At 37.4% G+C, this 14,348-nt stretch overlaps 2 protein-coding genes across 4 annotated transcripts; both read right to left on the reverse strand.

The window, feature by feature from the left end:
- Nucleotides 1–335: 335 nt before the first annotated feature.
- On the reverse strand, nt 336–3,592 carry LOC108614606 (uncharacterized). 2 transcript variants are annotated; one of them, XM_089467285.1, is made up of 6 exons: nt 3,105–3,592; nt 2,792–3,046; nt 2,541–2,731; nt 865–2,478; nt 541–807; nt 336–469 (listed from the first exon to the last, which is right to left on the reverse strand). In XM_089467285.1, the coding sequence occupies exons 1-4, from the start codon at nt 3,399–3,401 to the stop codon at nt 2,196–2,198; spliced, it is 1,026 nt and encodes a 341-aa protein (XP_089323411.1). In that variant the 5' UTR covers nt 3,402–3,592; the 3' UTR covers nt 336–469; nt 541–807; nt 865–2,195. The 2 variants fall into 2 exon arrangements, with proteins under 2 accessions (XP_089323411.1, XP_017864289.1); XM_018008800.2 differs by having other exon boundaries at nt 541–2,478.
- Nucleotides 3,593–3,733: 141 nt separating this feature from the next.
- LOC108614607 (adipose-secreted signaling protein) lies at nt 3,734–14,286 on the reverse strand. Of its 2 annotated transcripts, none has more exons than XM_018008802.2 (2): nt 14,045–14,286; nt 3,734–5,262 (listed from the first exon to the last, which is right to left on the reverse strand). In XM_018008802.2, the coding sequence occupies exons 1-2, from the start codon at nt 14,082–14,084 to the stop codon at nt 4,757–4,759; spliced, it is 546 nt and encodes a 181-aa protein (XP_017864291.1). In that variant the 5' UTR covers nt 14,085–14,286; the 3' UTR covers nt 3,734–4,756. The 2 variants fall into 2 exon arrangements, with proteins under 2 accessions (XP_017864291.1, XP_017864290.2); XM_018008801.2 differs by lacking the exon at nt 14,045–14,286 and adding an exon at nt 5,622–5,781.
- Nucleotides 14,287–14,348: the final 62 nt, after the last annotated feature.

The raw sequence follows: 14,348 nt of genomic DNA on the forward strand, positions 1-14,348 counted from the left end.
TCACCTTGATAAATGTTACAAATATATTTTTAGCAAGCATTAAATGCAATGCTGTGGGTGTCAGTATGTGAATCACTCAGTTTCAAAGTGCTCAAGTTACTTAATTTTTGTTGTGCAGTGTTGTTCATTGATTGATCACAAATATACGCGCATAACTGTAATTGCTTTAATTGTCGCACGTGCATCACAAGCGAGGCAGCAACAGATTTTGCATTGACTGCATTGGCTGTTGACTGCACCTCAAATACATAGCTAAAATGAAATATACGATCTGTAGCTGCCATAGCCAGACTTATTTCCCAGTAACCGACGTTTGTTAAAGAAATGCGACACAATTGGCTTGACTTGAGCATTTATTTAATTATAAGGCTTAAGTTTCGGACTGCCGAGCGAGGGATGAGCCATCGTTGATCGTGAGGGTGTCCGTGGCAAGGTCATCCCTTCACACTTCGCCATCATGCACATAGGCCTGCAAAAACAGAACAATTCTTTCACATAACTCTCGCCATTTGGCATGACTCCACACTCGTCTCAACTAACCCAAATCAGGGCACCGGCCACAAATGCGAAAATCAAAATATTGAAACCGATAACTAGTATTTCTATTTGTCTTCCCCACATTGTTTTACTATCAAGCTCTTTTTCCACTGGCATAAAGATCGTTGCAATCGATCACGGAACTCCCGTGTGACTGAGCCGCTAGCTAGCGGTCGCTGCTTTCGGCGCAGCTCGCAGCAGCAGCGCACAGTGGGACATTTGCTCATTTTGCGTTGCGAATATCATGTATTCGTCAGCGAATTCTTCGAGCTTTAAAATGAATCTAATTACAAGGTGATGGGTTAACAGATGGCATTCCAGCTTTACCTCAAACATGAAAAATGTGATTTTATAGAAAAAATTCCTTCATTTGTATGAAAAACTGAAATATATATGTAAATGATTTTATTTCAACTATTTACTGTTTACCGAAATAGCCACGCATTGCCGGCTGAGCCTACTGTGCAGCGGCTCGGCGCCTGAGTGCGCTGCACTTGCTTAAGCAAAGAGCGCCTGCTCGACTAGCGGATACCCTAAACTCGATAAAAACAGCTGACATTCATTTTACGTTTGTCACAACAAACATACATACATACATATATGTCGTATCAGTGCGATATTAGACTGTTGTTGAATTTGCAATTTGATATCTTGATATCGTGTTAATCGATTGATTTAGTATTGTAGTGCAATTAAAGCATGCACTGTCACTAAGAGAGAGAGAGAGACAACAATAGCTGTTGGTGAATAGCTGTGGTCCCGGGTGTCGCTGGGTGAGAGTGAGATGGCTAGTTATGTCGTTCGCAGCAGGGTCGCTGGGCTTTCGATGAACAAGAATATGCGACCATTATTAGAAGTTTCGTGAGTAGAGGAGAAATCACACTTGGTCAAAGACGATTGAACGAGTAAGACCATTTAAAAGAGTTTAGCGACACACCGGGAATTCGTTGGTAGGCGCAGCTAAGATGGAAAACATGAACGAGAATATTTATGTATACATATATATTTTATACTATATATTCTACATAATACTGACGACAGCGTTGATAACGCAGAGACTGAACTTGGACTGCATTTCGGATAGTAAGTTAATGCAATGAGTTATGCAGAAAATTGATAACCTCCTACTGCAATTCAGTAGCCTTTGTGGTCTATGAGATCGCAGCGTTCATATGGACAAACAGACGGACGGACAGTGGATTAAGCTTAGTCTTGTGTATATACTGTATGGGGTCTGCCACGCCTTCTTCTGTCTGTTGCATACATATTCAGAAGCCCCATTCAAATGATTTCAGGGTTTCATATTGACCTTTTAAAAAAAGGTTCTGATATTTAATAATCAAGTCTTGTTAAAATGTATGCGAATTTATCTCTCGAATATGTGTTTAAGAACAGTATTACATAGTTCCTAGCAAAACTAGCATACCCTATGCTATTTTATTTTATTTTTTTAATTATAGATGCTGCACATATAAAAAACAAAATAGGATAATTGTTAATTCTCCGAAGATAATCTTCTTGTGGTTGCCATGTGATGTGCTCTTTGTTTGAGCTCTTCCAATCGAGTTTATTCATAACAAATACACAAACTAATATATGTTTGTACACATCTAACATGATAGTCTGTCATATATATGTGCATATGCATTATCGTTGAGCTAGTGAAGTGGAACGATGCAGATCTCCATGTGATTGCTGCCATCCCACATGGGGATCTTTCGGCCCTTCACATCCAATTGAATGCTGAACGTGTCGACGGCTGGACAGTGGATAGGCCGTACGATATCCACCTGGCCATTGAGCACATTCTCGAGCAGGCCGCGCACCACCAACGGCGCCAGGATGCTCAGATTGAGCGTCAGCTTCTGGCTCAGCCTGGACAACCTTGTGTGCTGCTTGATGCCATAGATATAGAAACTGTTGCCAATTGTAGTGTAGCGACTGTGGGGCATAGACGAATTTGATGCAGTGAACTCAACGTGGCATTAGATCTGTGCTGTTACCTTTCGTAGGTGCGCGACTTGTCAAACACAAGCATTTCGGCTATAATCGTCAAAAAGTCCACCAGTTTGTCCTGCTCGGACGTTTGCCCATCCATCTCACGTACGCCAAAACGCAGGCCCAGCACCTCCAGTTGCAGTTGCCAGTGCATCAGATTCATGCCAGAGCTAACGATGCGAAAATTGCGAAATTGCTGAGAGAGTAGAAATTACATGTCAATTAAGGTCAGAGAGAGTAGAGAGACTTGACCCACTCTGAGTAGATTCAGCAGAGTCATCGTGTATATCAAACGACGCTGATTGAATGCGGTGCGCGCTGCAGCCTCGTTGGGCCACTGGGGCACAGTCCCCTCCACATTGTGGTAGAACTCGTGCAGAAACTTGTGCATGTGTGTGGCATCGATGATCTGCACGCCAGTTTTCAAATGCTTGTAGAAGAAGATCAGATTGCCCGCAAGTACGCCATTGTAGCCGGAGCTGATGAAAAAGTCCGTCGAGAGGGCCACCACCTGTAGAAGCATAGGACCGTAATTAGCTCAACTCCTGATCAAGGCTCCAGGCACTCACCTGCATCACGTTGTGTATCCTCTGCTGCTCGGCGCAGAGACAATTTTGGCGCAGATGCAAATTGGTGAACGATTTGTAGCTGTGCAACATGCACTCGGAGTGCTCCACCCTCAGTTTGCTGGATGCGTTGCGCAGGATCATCTGCTTCTCCGGACGCACCTTCGAGATGATCATATGCAATGGGCCAACGGGCAGGTCCAGTAGATTCACCTGCTCCTCACTCCCATCCAGCTTGATGCGCTTATCCTCCCCGAGAGCCTCTTGTTTAAGGTTCACTTTGCGTTTACGTTCCATCATATAACAATTTATATGTGATTTATATGTATGTTTAAGTATTCAGGAACTCGAATCTGTTGTTGTGTCTGTTACTTCAATTATGAACTAGAATTTTAAAATGATTGTACAACCGTCAGTTAGGAGTTAGAGTTAGAAAACTCAGCTTGCTTGGTTTGACTTTTTCGATTTATTATGGTATATATATATAAATAGCTATATTATTCACATTACCATCAATCTAATTAGCTTTTCAAATACATGCGTGTACATAATATCATCTTTTTTTTTTTTTTTTTTTTTGAAAAAAATTGCTTTTCATAACTTTCTTTATTTATTAATTTTTTTGTTAAACAAATGCTCCATTGATTGATTGATTGAGTTATAAACATTTACAATACATATAAAAGTAGAGCACCTTAAAATTGATTTTGAGAAGAACAATGTTAAACGACTGTTAAATATTCAATTAGCATTATACGACTACTGTTAACGCACTGTTAAAGTATTCTTTGATCTGAGCATTAGTTCTATACACGTTTTTAAATACTATATTAAATGTTATCAAAATAAAGGCTTGCAATTTTGGTCATTCAGTTGAGTTAGGAGGTGCACGTATTACTCTTATATATGTGTATATATATATATATATATAGATATATTTTAATATAAATTTTATTCTTTATATATTTGTTTTTATAACAATTTTCAAAACTTTAACAGAAATGCAAAAATACTTTGAATGTACAATATACAAATATGTGTGTAAGTAGTCCGAGCTCTTAAAACATAGACAATGAACGCATAGAGTTTAGAATTTCAAAGAGCTTTCCTTCACAGATGTAAAGAGTTAAAATATATCATTAGAAAATTGTAAGGGAAAACAGTTTCCATTACTTCAATTAGAATTCGCTTAATGCGTTACATTTGTTGCACATTTTAGCTGCGACTATCGAGCAAATATGTTAATTTGTTGCATTTGGTATGCGTTTCAGACATTTGTCCAATTCAGATATTCTATAAGTACATAGCATGTCAGAGGCAAGTGTAAATTCTAATACAAAGGACAGCGAACAAGCTGTCAGAACGACTCAATTGACAATTCGTTGCATAAACATGTTGTGTCAATCAATATTGGGAGATTAATGCACAGATATGTTGACAAATATTTGGACAAGAAAGGGGGGCATACAATTTTTGGAAACAACAATTGCAATTGCAATTGTTTACACGAAACATGCGCGTACATGGTTTATAAATTAACATTATTATGATTATGTTTTCTATATATTTTGTTGTCGACTTAAATACTATGCAAATAACTGCACATAACTAAGAAACCAGAAACTAAAAGCCAGTTTAGTGTGGGATCAATTGGCTTAGGGCTTATCGAAGCCCGCAAAATCGGATGATTCTGAGTCATCGTCGTCCCGCTCGACGCCTATGCAATGGATGCCCGTACGCAGCATGGGCGTGCCCTTGCCCTTGCCCAGTACACGCGCCGCAATCACCAGCTGCAGCACCTCCTTGGCATTGTTCGAGTTGACAATGTGCAGGACCTCGCGCAGCAGCTTCTCCTTGTAGGCAAAGAACTCGATCTTCATCTCATAGAAATCGTGCTCGTCGTGCTTGGTGCCCGTAAATTCGGTGATCTTGCAGTGCAGATTCGGTGTGGCGCTCACAACCGGCACGAACTTGGTGCCCGGTGCTCCCGTGTTCTCAAACAGCGTCACTGGCAAATTGAGATCGATCAGATATCGATGATTGATCTGCAGAAAGCCCAGGCTCACGACAATCGTATCGCCCGATCGCTGATACGTCACACAGCTGTCGGAGCCGAAGTCGTCAGTCTTTAGGGTCGTCGCATCAAAGTGCACATGATGATCTGCAGAGAGAGAGAGAGAGAGAGAGAGAGAGAGAGGGAGTTAGTTTAGTTTTTAATATGCAACTAAATGCAATTGCATGTGCTTAAGCATCAAGCACGCTTGCTCGAGTTGTAAACACAACTCGATTAGCGCACATCGCAGCTCTTATCATCAAATATGACGCATGATTCCCCACAGACCCGAACCGAGTGCCCAGCATTGCGTGATTTGTGTGTTTGCTTGAAGTACAACAAATTAAGTTAATTGCCCTCCTCCTGCTCGAGCCTCTTGCGAATTACAAGCGATTTGTTGTCATTTTTAAATGCAAGTCTCTCACTCTACTTATCGACTAGCAGATGCCCTTTAGTTATGGACATACTCATCGCACATTCAGCGTCGCGTCTTCCCAGAGCTACACACTTCATCAAACTAATTTCTGTCTAATCGAATTACATTTTTTTTTTATCTGGCACAAAATAAATATTTTATTATATTTCTGATTTAGAAATCAAATATCCAAAGTTTCAATTGGTCTTTCGGACTGTCAAACTTGACTACAAATTGAACAATATTATTAGGTGTGAGGCCCAAAGGCCTCCAAGCCAAGGCGATTTCAATTAACGCAATTAAATTGGGCGACAAGAGATGTAAGCTAGGGAAGCAGGGGGCTATATGATTATGTCTAATGCTAAGTCTGTGATTATCACACGCAAGGCTTTAACTTGGGCTAATAGGATATAGGTATATTATGCAACAGATTAGATTAGATTGATTACAAGTGCATTTGATAATGATTCTAATCGTAACTTCTATTCTAATTTATGAAGCTATAAACTTTCATTGAAACTCTTACTCTACAATCTAGTCTTAATTTATTATCTCACAGTTTGAGAGTCGCTGCTTATAGTTCATATGATAGTTGTATAGTTTCATTTGAAATTGATTTAAAATGTAATCAATTGTGGTTTGAGTGCTTGTTTGCAGTTTGAGAGTCATTGGATTCCATTTGACTAATGACAGCTGCATATGTAGTATATTCGAAGCTAATCCAATAATATCAAGCTATTCTACAGCTACAGCCTCATAGTTTTACAGTCACTGTCACCAATTTTAAAGTCTTTAAAGCCGACTTACGTCTAATTTATATTATTCGGAGATATGTGAACCCATTCAATGGGCCCTTTCACAAATATAAATACTGTTGAAATGCTGTTCCATAGTTTGAAAGTCACTACATTTACTTTACAAATCAATAAATCAATAATTCGTAACTATAAAATACAGTTGAAATGCCTTTGACCTTTTGCCACAGTTTTAAAGCCACTGCCTTTGAGTTACGTATTGCAGAATATCCAACGGCCACTTAACCTTGCTCATATTTATAGTTTTCAATCCACTGCCTCTGAATTAATCACGCACAGAATTCGTAATTATGGCAGCCCCCCCCCCCCCACATTTACAGTTTTACAATCATTGCCGCTACAGAGCAGGCAATTGCAGCAGTTTCCTCATACCACACAGTTTGACAATGACTTGCCCTTTGCAGAATACCTAAATTTAGCTGACCTTATACAAAATTCAATTCTAAATCGAGTATTCTCTATTTCACAACTACTGCTGCTGCACAGTTTGAGTGCCACTGCATTCGATTTACAGTTGCGCATTCACTTTATTGCATTTGCAGCTGTCCAAACGGAATTCTGATGCAATTATCGTTTATAATTGTAATTGTGAATTGTTAACATTTCATTTAATTTCGATTTCTCTCGTTTGCATTGCGAATATTCTAATCCGGCGTTGCCCGGCAACAGCTGCTTGCAATTTGGCCTGCATCGAGTTTTCTTTCCGCCCTTTTCTTGTAATTTCTATATTGGTTATGGGCAAACATAATTATTTAGAAATTGTGGCCAGAAATCAGGTGTCTGAACAGGTGTGGGTGTGTGTGTGTGCAGCGGTCTCTAATTTCCAGCCTTACTTATTTTGCCTGCGCCTATACAGATAAATAAATAAACAAACAAGAAACAAAGTAAACGTCTCGCCGGTTGAGCAATTAAGTAAACTTCCACAGGCGGGCGAACAGCCGATGATCAAGTTGCCAATGATGTTTAAGGTAATGATGATGATGATGATGATGACGATGACGATGTTGTTGACGCCGAGGAAATTGCGTGTAAGCGTGCAATTAAACGCGTCCACATTTGCCAAAGGTTGCCAGGTTGAGGGGCAGAGCGAGAGCGCGAGCGAGGGCTGCAGCGGGGGCAATGCCAGCGAAGTGTTCCGGATTCTTACGATTCATTTACTTGCGCACAAACGAGGGATTAAATTGCATTAAAATTGGGTCAATGGGGACCAAAACTCGAGCAATACATAAAAAAGAAAAACAAATCTCAAGTGAAATTTAATTCCCGAAAAAAAAAAACATAATTCGAAATCGAAGACAAGGCGAAGGCAAAGGCAAGCTATGGGCATAATATGTATATATATTTCAGTCTTAATAATAGATTTATGCTGTATATACAAGCAGGTAGCTATGTTTTTATTGATGTGATTTGTGCTGGTTATATTTGTATACCCTGTCGTTGGGTATACTTCTGTTTAATGTGACAGAAAGAAGTTTCAAATAAATATTTTTTAAAATATATTTCCGATTCAGGGACGAGGTAGGACCTCTATTTAACTCTAGTCAGTCTTAGTAGAGTGCACCTAGGGTAACTCTAAGTCGAACATTTTCGCCTGGGTGTAGACAGCAGTTTCGGTTTGTAATAGAAGTCGAAATTTATTGACAAAAATATAATCTCAAACAAATTGTTTCCATAATTTGTCGGAAGTCGAGTCAGCTAGGAATATAAAATAAATGTACATACATATATACTTATATAAAGATTTATGTTAATTTATGAGTATATATACATATACATATTCCCATATAATTGCTATCAAAAATTAGCAAAGTCTTTTATGGCACGCTAAAAGCTCCGAGGCGTGCTTCGCTTTTACAATTTCATTAGCAACAATTTTTTTTTTATGCAAATATTGAAACAGAACTTGGAACGATTCATTCACAATCTATTCTATATCTATGACAGGTTGACGTAGTTCAAGCAACAATAATTCATGGTTTCGAAACATTTTGGCTATAAATAAATGAGACACAGAAGAAAACGTCTAGAGACCAATGAACAAATAAAACGAAATTCTGTGGGCCGGCGGCCCCAAATGCTTGCAGCTAATTGTTGAAATATATTTTTAAACATTTGTTGCAACAACAATTGTTTATATGACTAAAGTTGTTTGGGGTTCACTTGAGTAAATGATGTTTATCGGATATGGAAAGGCGTCAAAAAATGTGGGAAATTTGTAATCAAATCGTATAATAGATAAAAGTAGAGAGAATAGCAGAGAAATAATTTTGTTGGTGTACCAAGAACATTTATCATGAAATAAAGACATTTATCATGTTGTGTGTGCGAACAGTTCATAAAATATATATTGACTTCAATAGTATCATTAGTCAAGCGATAAATTGGGGCGGGAAGTCAACTATAATTTTAGTAAGCCTGTCCTAGATATGTCTATATTAGATGCAGGCTTTGCTCGATTGAAATCATCAATAAAAATGCTTGTATATGATTATGATATGTTATTTGATAAAAAAATACTAAATATATGATATAAGTTAAGTGAATGAAAGTATGAATATTATGATATTAAATATTATGATATGATATTTGATAAAAAATACTAAATATATGATATAAATTAAGTGAATGAAAGTATAAATATTACCTATAAATATTCCATGTTATATATCATTCAATCAATATTCAATCTATGGCATTTCTGCCTCAAATATATCCAAATATTTCGGTAGTATTTTAAGCAGAATTAAATATCCCTTAAAGCAGTTGTATAATTAATATACTTATCAAAATTTATTATTTGAATTATCTTTTAGTTTCTTGTATAAATATCAAAGTTTTTTCTTGCAGCTATCTTTTGGTTTCCCTTAATCTAAAGCTCTATAAATAATACAGTTTGTTGTTTATTATGCACACAAATTTTTAGCTAATGCAGAAAACAATGTTCAGCTTTTACACCTCGTGTTTTCATTTGTCATGATAAATGTGCATGAACCCAACGGCTGTTTACATATCTGCTAAATAATATATATATATATGTATGTAGTTTGCTATTCTATATAAACGGATATTCATATTTTGCTTTGCTATGCCACAAAAGTGAGGAATGTCTCAGCAATGAACAACAAAACAAAATTCTTTGCTTTGCTTTTTGGCCGATCGCCCGCTCAGCAAAGACACAAAACATATCATAATATTTATATATATAAGATATAGGTGTATTTATATATGTATGTGGATATGCTTGCGACAGATTGAAATTTATTCGCATTTAATGCGACTTTAATTGAAATTATTTACAGGAAAAGCCACTCAGCGGGTATTTTCTGCCTGCCTAATGTAAAATTGAACGCGCTCAAAAAAAGTTTTTGCTTATGAGAATAATTTGTTCTGCTTCTTCTTTGTGACGTTTTCTTTCAATTTACATTAATCCAGCTAAATCTGCTTAGAAGCGAATCAATATTGAAGGACGGACGAACGGACGGACGGCAAGTTCATTCCGCTCTCTGCCTTCATTGAGGCTTGTTTGCTTTCATTCTTGCTTTCAATGGAAAAGTCAAGCTCTATGCAGAGATCAAAGCAAAATATGAGTGAGAGAGAAAGTGAGAAAGACTGGGTAAGATAGACAGAAAGATATATATATCGAGACTAAGATAGGGAGGGAAAGGGAAAGGGAACTAGAAAGAGAGAGAGCAATGCAGCAAGAACCTTTCACCATCAGGGCACATTTTGGGTTCGGATTTTGCCACGCCCCTCTCCAATCTCTAGCCAGTTTAACGACTCTCGGTCGATCGCAATTGATGAACGTTTACTCTATGCATACAGCGGGTAGAACAATGTTATTCAATTGGTTTGTTTGTGGAGCGGACTTAATTAACATCCCAAGTGGGTTGGGGAGGCAGGCAGCGCGGTCCACAGTGAAAACCTTTTCAAAAGTTCTCCGCTTACCAGCGGCATTCGTTCCGCTCGACGATTGTCAGTGCCCCCAAAAGCTCTGACGTAGGAATCTCTTTGTTTTCCTATGAACAGTCACATGTTATTCAGCTGCTGCTGCTGCTGCTGAGAGATTCCCCAAGCAGTTGGGCACGTATAATTTCAGTGGCTTGTTAGCAAATTCGAAAATTAACTTGGAAAATGTATAAATTTACAATTGAGCACGATTGAATACGATTTTACATAAATTATATATTAGCAAAAGTTATACAACATTTATTGACGACGACAATTCAATTGGCAGCAAAATTAAATTAAGCGGTAATTCACAGAATCGTGTAGCTGTCACATAGAGTGACTACTGTACATTTTATTATTATGCATTGCCTAGTGATCTGCTATTGCAATCAATCAAACCCCATCAATCAGTAGACAGTCACTGAATCAAACAGTTCGTAGACATTCTATCAGTTAAGCAGCTACAAAATAAGCCAATCAATCAATCAGTCATCTGTAAATCAATTATTCGATCAACCAATAAATCTATCAATGAGTTCGATTAAATCAGTCAATCAATCTGTTAGCTAATCAATCAGTTTCCAGGCATAAAAAAACAGTTTGGCATTAGTTAGGCCGTCAATCAGCCAATCAGTAAGTCAATCAGTATAAAATCAAAAATACATATAGTCAATCAGTCAGTTCCGAAACAATTAGTCGATTAGCAATAAGACAATTAACCCTCCAATCACTCAATCAAAATCCCATACTGTCAATCAGACAAAAAGCGACTCAATCAACAAAAAGGTCAATCAAAAAATAATCTAAACAGCCCTCAGATAATGAAAACAATTTCATCAAGTGTCCCTCAAGTGCTCAAACCTCAAACTTGCACTTAAGAGCTTGAATTGCTTTAAGTACGCTCTCTCTCTCCCTCATCAAGACTTCTTAACAAGTTTTCACTGTACTCAAGCGAGCAATTCGAATTTATATATGTATGTTTTTGATATATTAGTTAATAATTGAAATTGTTCAATGAGTGGCACACATTTTGTTCTCTTGTGCGTCTCTTTGGGCTGCTCTACTTTTCCCTGCTCTGCTCTGCTCTGAGCTGTTTCTGTTGCCATTTGGAATGGGCAATCGAGAAATTGGGCAACAGCGGCGACAACATATAAATAGGCATCCAAATATTTCTGAATGTGTGTGTGTGAGAGTGTGTGTATCACGATGTGCCCTTCGAAACGAATGCTCCTCCCTCTCTCCCGCTCTCTCGCTCACTCTCTGCTGTTGCCCTCTCAGTGGGGTTCCAAACTGCATAACGAATGCAACTTGTGTGTTTATGTTTACGTTTTTCCAAATCAAAACAATTGTCAAGGTGTCACGGTACACCTGTCAATCAAAGAGCAAGGCTGCATAGGAATATGTCAGCATCCCCCTGTTGCATGCTTACACTGCGAGAAATTGAGCGAGCTTACATGCAAATCGAGTTCAAGTTTATCAAGTTTTTGGATTTTTTTATATATATGTTTTTTTTTTTCTTTGTTTAAATTTAGCTTTTCTTATTATCAATAAGTTTTTTCTTCTACATTTTTCGTGAAGTATTTGATTTATCTATTTTTATTTATTTTATTTTATTTTTTATTTATGTATTTATTTTATTTTTAATAAATTACCTTTTTTTAAATTAATTTGCTTTTATTTATTTATTTATTTTTTTGTTTTTTTTTTTTTTGTATTGCTAAATGTTTTTTTTTTTTATTGCTTTCCTTTTTCATTCCACTATAAACTCAACTACAATTCATTGCCATTTTTTCGCTAAGTGTATGCGAATGTTTAAGCAAAGGGAAGCTCTCGAATGGCATTTGCAAAAGCAACAAAAATTACAATAACAATAACACCTATTAATAGTCAGCAAACTATTGCAGTTGCATGCAAATATGTATGCGAATGGCACATGGCACATGCATGCATGCCTGCCTGCCTGCTTGCCTGCGTGTGTGCATGTGTGCATGTGTGCATGTGCTTGCATGCATGAGTGCGCGTATGCGAAACAATAAAACATTTGTTGACAGACCGCGCTTTGTGCAATTTAATTAAAAAGGCAACTCGAAAGGCGCCTCGTTGGGGTGGCCAGGTGGTAAATCGAGGCGATAATTGACTTGGATCATGTTTCCAACTAGGCATGTATGTGTGTCTGTGTGTGTGTGTGTGTGAGATGATTGAGTATGTGTACTTTCGTCTACAATTACAGCTGTGCTTTATCATGGGCTGCGATTCATTACTGCCATAAATTAGCGAATTGCAAACAGAAATAGAAATAGAAGTAGAAATTGAAATTGAAATCAAAATCAACTAATCTGTGGCGACATTCCCAAGCACATAAAACTGCTTAAATCAAGCGAAAAGAGTGCTGTGTGGGCAAGCATGCACGACTAGCAGATGCTCTGTAATATAAATTGTGAGTGCATAAGAGTTTTTTTTTTTTTTTTTTTTTTTTTTTTTTTTTTTTTTTGTGCAGTTACCAAATCTGTGATCTAACAAGTGTCTATATTAGGAAGACTCTACTGTATACACTACACTGGTCAACCGCTTACTTCTATATGTGTATCAATAAATCTGGTTACCTTTCTGAATCTTTAATGAGTTAAGCACACAAAAACTTGGTAAAAGCTAAAGTGCCAATTACAAATACATTTTAAATATAAATATTTACATATGCATAAGTTTGTATGCATATTTACAATGCCAACTCAACAATCTAGTAGCTTATAGAAGCTAAAGCCGAGTAAAGCTTCTCACGGAAATAATAACCTTTTAACAATAATAAATATAGCTATATACCTTATAGGGAACCGGTTGAATGGGTTTAAATAATTAAATGCAAAGATTATTATTTTTTAGAAATGGTAAAAATAACGTATTAAATTTTCAATTCTCCGTTCTCTCCTATATGTCGATAAAGTTTTATTAAACTTGTATAGCTCCATGTCAAAAGCCTATTTTCTATTTAATTCTCTACACGTTGTTAAGCATTTGTTAACAACATTTTGTCTATGTGTTCATTAATTTTATGATTAAGTGTTTGTCAAGCGCTTTTTAGCTTCCAAAAAATTGATAAGAAGACAGTTCCGATAAGAAAAAGAAAAATGTGACCAAAGTTGTGTAAATGAATTAGAAAACCAACATACACACACGCACACACATACAGACAGAGACTTACACGTACACGGTTAAAAATCAGGAACTAAGTGCAGCTCGCATTGAAAATTGGCTTAAGGGTGACCGTGAATAAGTATTATACAAATATTATATTTAATATGGCGGCAAGAGCGAAACAGACCGAGACAACACAAGGCCAAACGGAAGAAATACAACAAAAGCAAATGTTGAAAGTGTATAAACTGTCGATATTTTGATTTACTATTTGCACAAATCTCAATACATAACAACAACAACAATAGCTAAACTGTCAAGGCAACCGCATAAGGGGGCATCGAGGGGGCTGGCGTTCCATACATAACAAGCAACACGCATTGGCACACACACACCCACATGACACACATGCACACACTCGGAAATTACCACTCAAGCACACGCACACACATAAGTAGCTGTTGCTATTATTGAATTCGAATACGATTTTACATTATTGCCGGCCGCTTTGACCGCTCAATTTGCGCATGCAAATTGCAACGGCCAAGCGAAGGTAAACAAAAACATTTTTTACCCTTACCTGTCTGCGGTTCGGCTACTTCGCTGGCGCACTCGGACATCGTAGCTGTTTACAGTGCTTAAATGCTGGTTGTTGATTATTAAATAAAAAATAAAGTGTAGTTTCACACACAAAAGTTGAATTTACGTCTTTGTATTTTTTAATTTGCTCTGCAATTGTTATTTAATTTGCGTACCACAGAGAGACGCGAACGACGCTAAACAATAGAACTGACTGAAGCAAGTGTGACCAGCTGACGAGTGCACAAAAATGGTCTTCAATATCAAATATATCGATATTATGTGTACATCGTTCGTTGGTATTT

Source organism: Drosophila arizonae, chromosome 4 (assembly GCF_054131065.1).
Source record: "Drosophila arizonae isolate 15081-1271.41 chromosome 4, UAZ_ARI_1.0, whole genome shotgun sequence".
In the NCBI taxonomy this organism is placed as follows: Eukaryota; Metazoa; Arthropoda; class Insecta; order Diptera; family Drosophilidae; genus Drosophila; species Drosophila arizonae.

Bases quoted from the DNA above. Each gene is read 5' to 3' on its own strand.
- LOC108614607 (XM_018008801.2), bottom strand. From the start codon at position 5,667: ATGAAGTGTGTAGCTCTGGGAAGACGCGACGCTGAATGTGCGATGA. The intron at 5,263-5,621 runs GTATGTCCATAA...CTCTCTCTGCAG, and splicing joins CGACGCTGAATGTGCGATGA to ATCATCATGTGCACTTTGAT.
- LOC108614606 (XM_089467285.1), bottom strand. From the start codon at position 3,401: ATGATGGAACGTAAACGCAAAGTGAACCTTAAACAAGAGGCTCTCGGG. The intron at 2,732-2,791 runs GTGGGTCAAGTC...CTACTCTCTCAG, and splicing joins CTCTGCTGAATCTACTCAGA to CAATTTCGCAATTTTCGCAT. The intron at 2,479-2,540 runs GTAACAGCACAG...TATGCCCCACAG, and splicing joins AAGTCGCGCACCTACGAAAG to TCGCTACACTACAATTGGCA.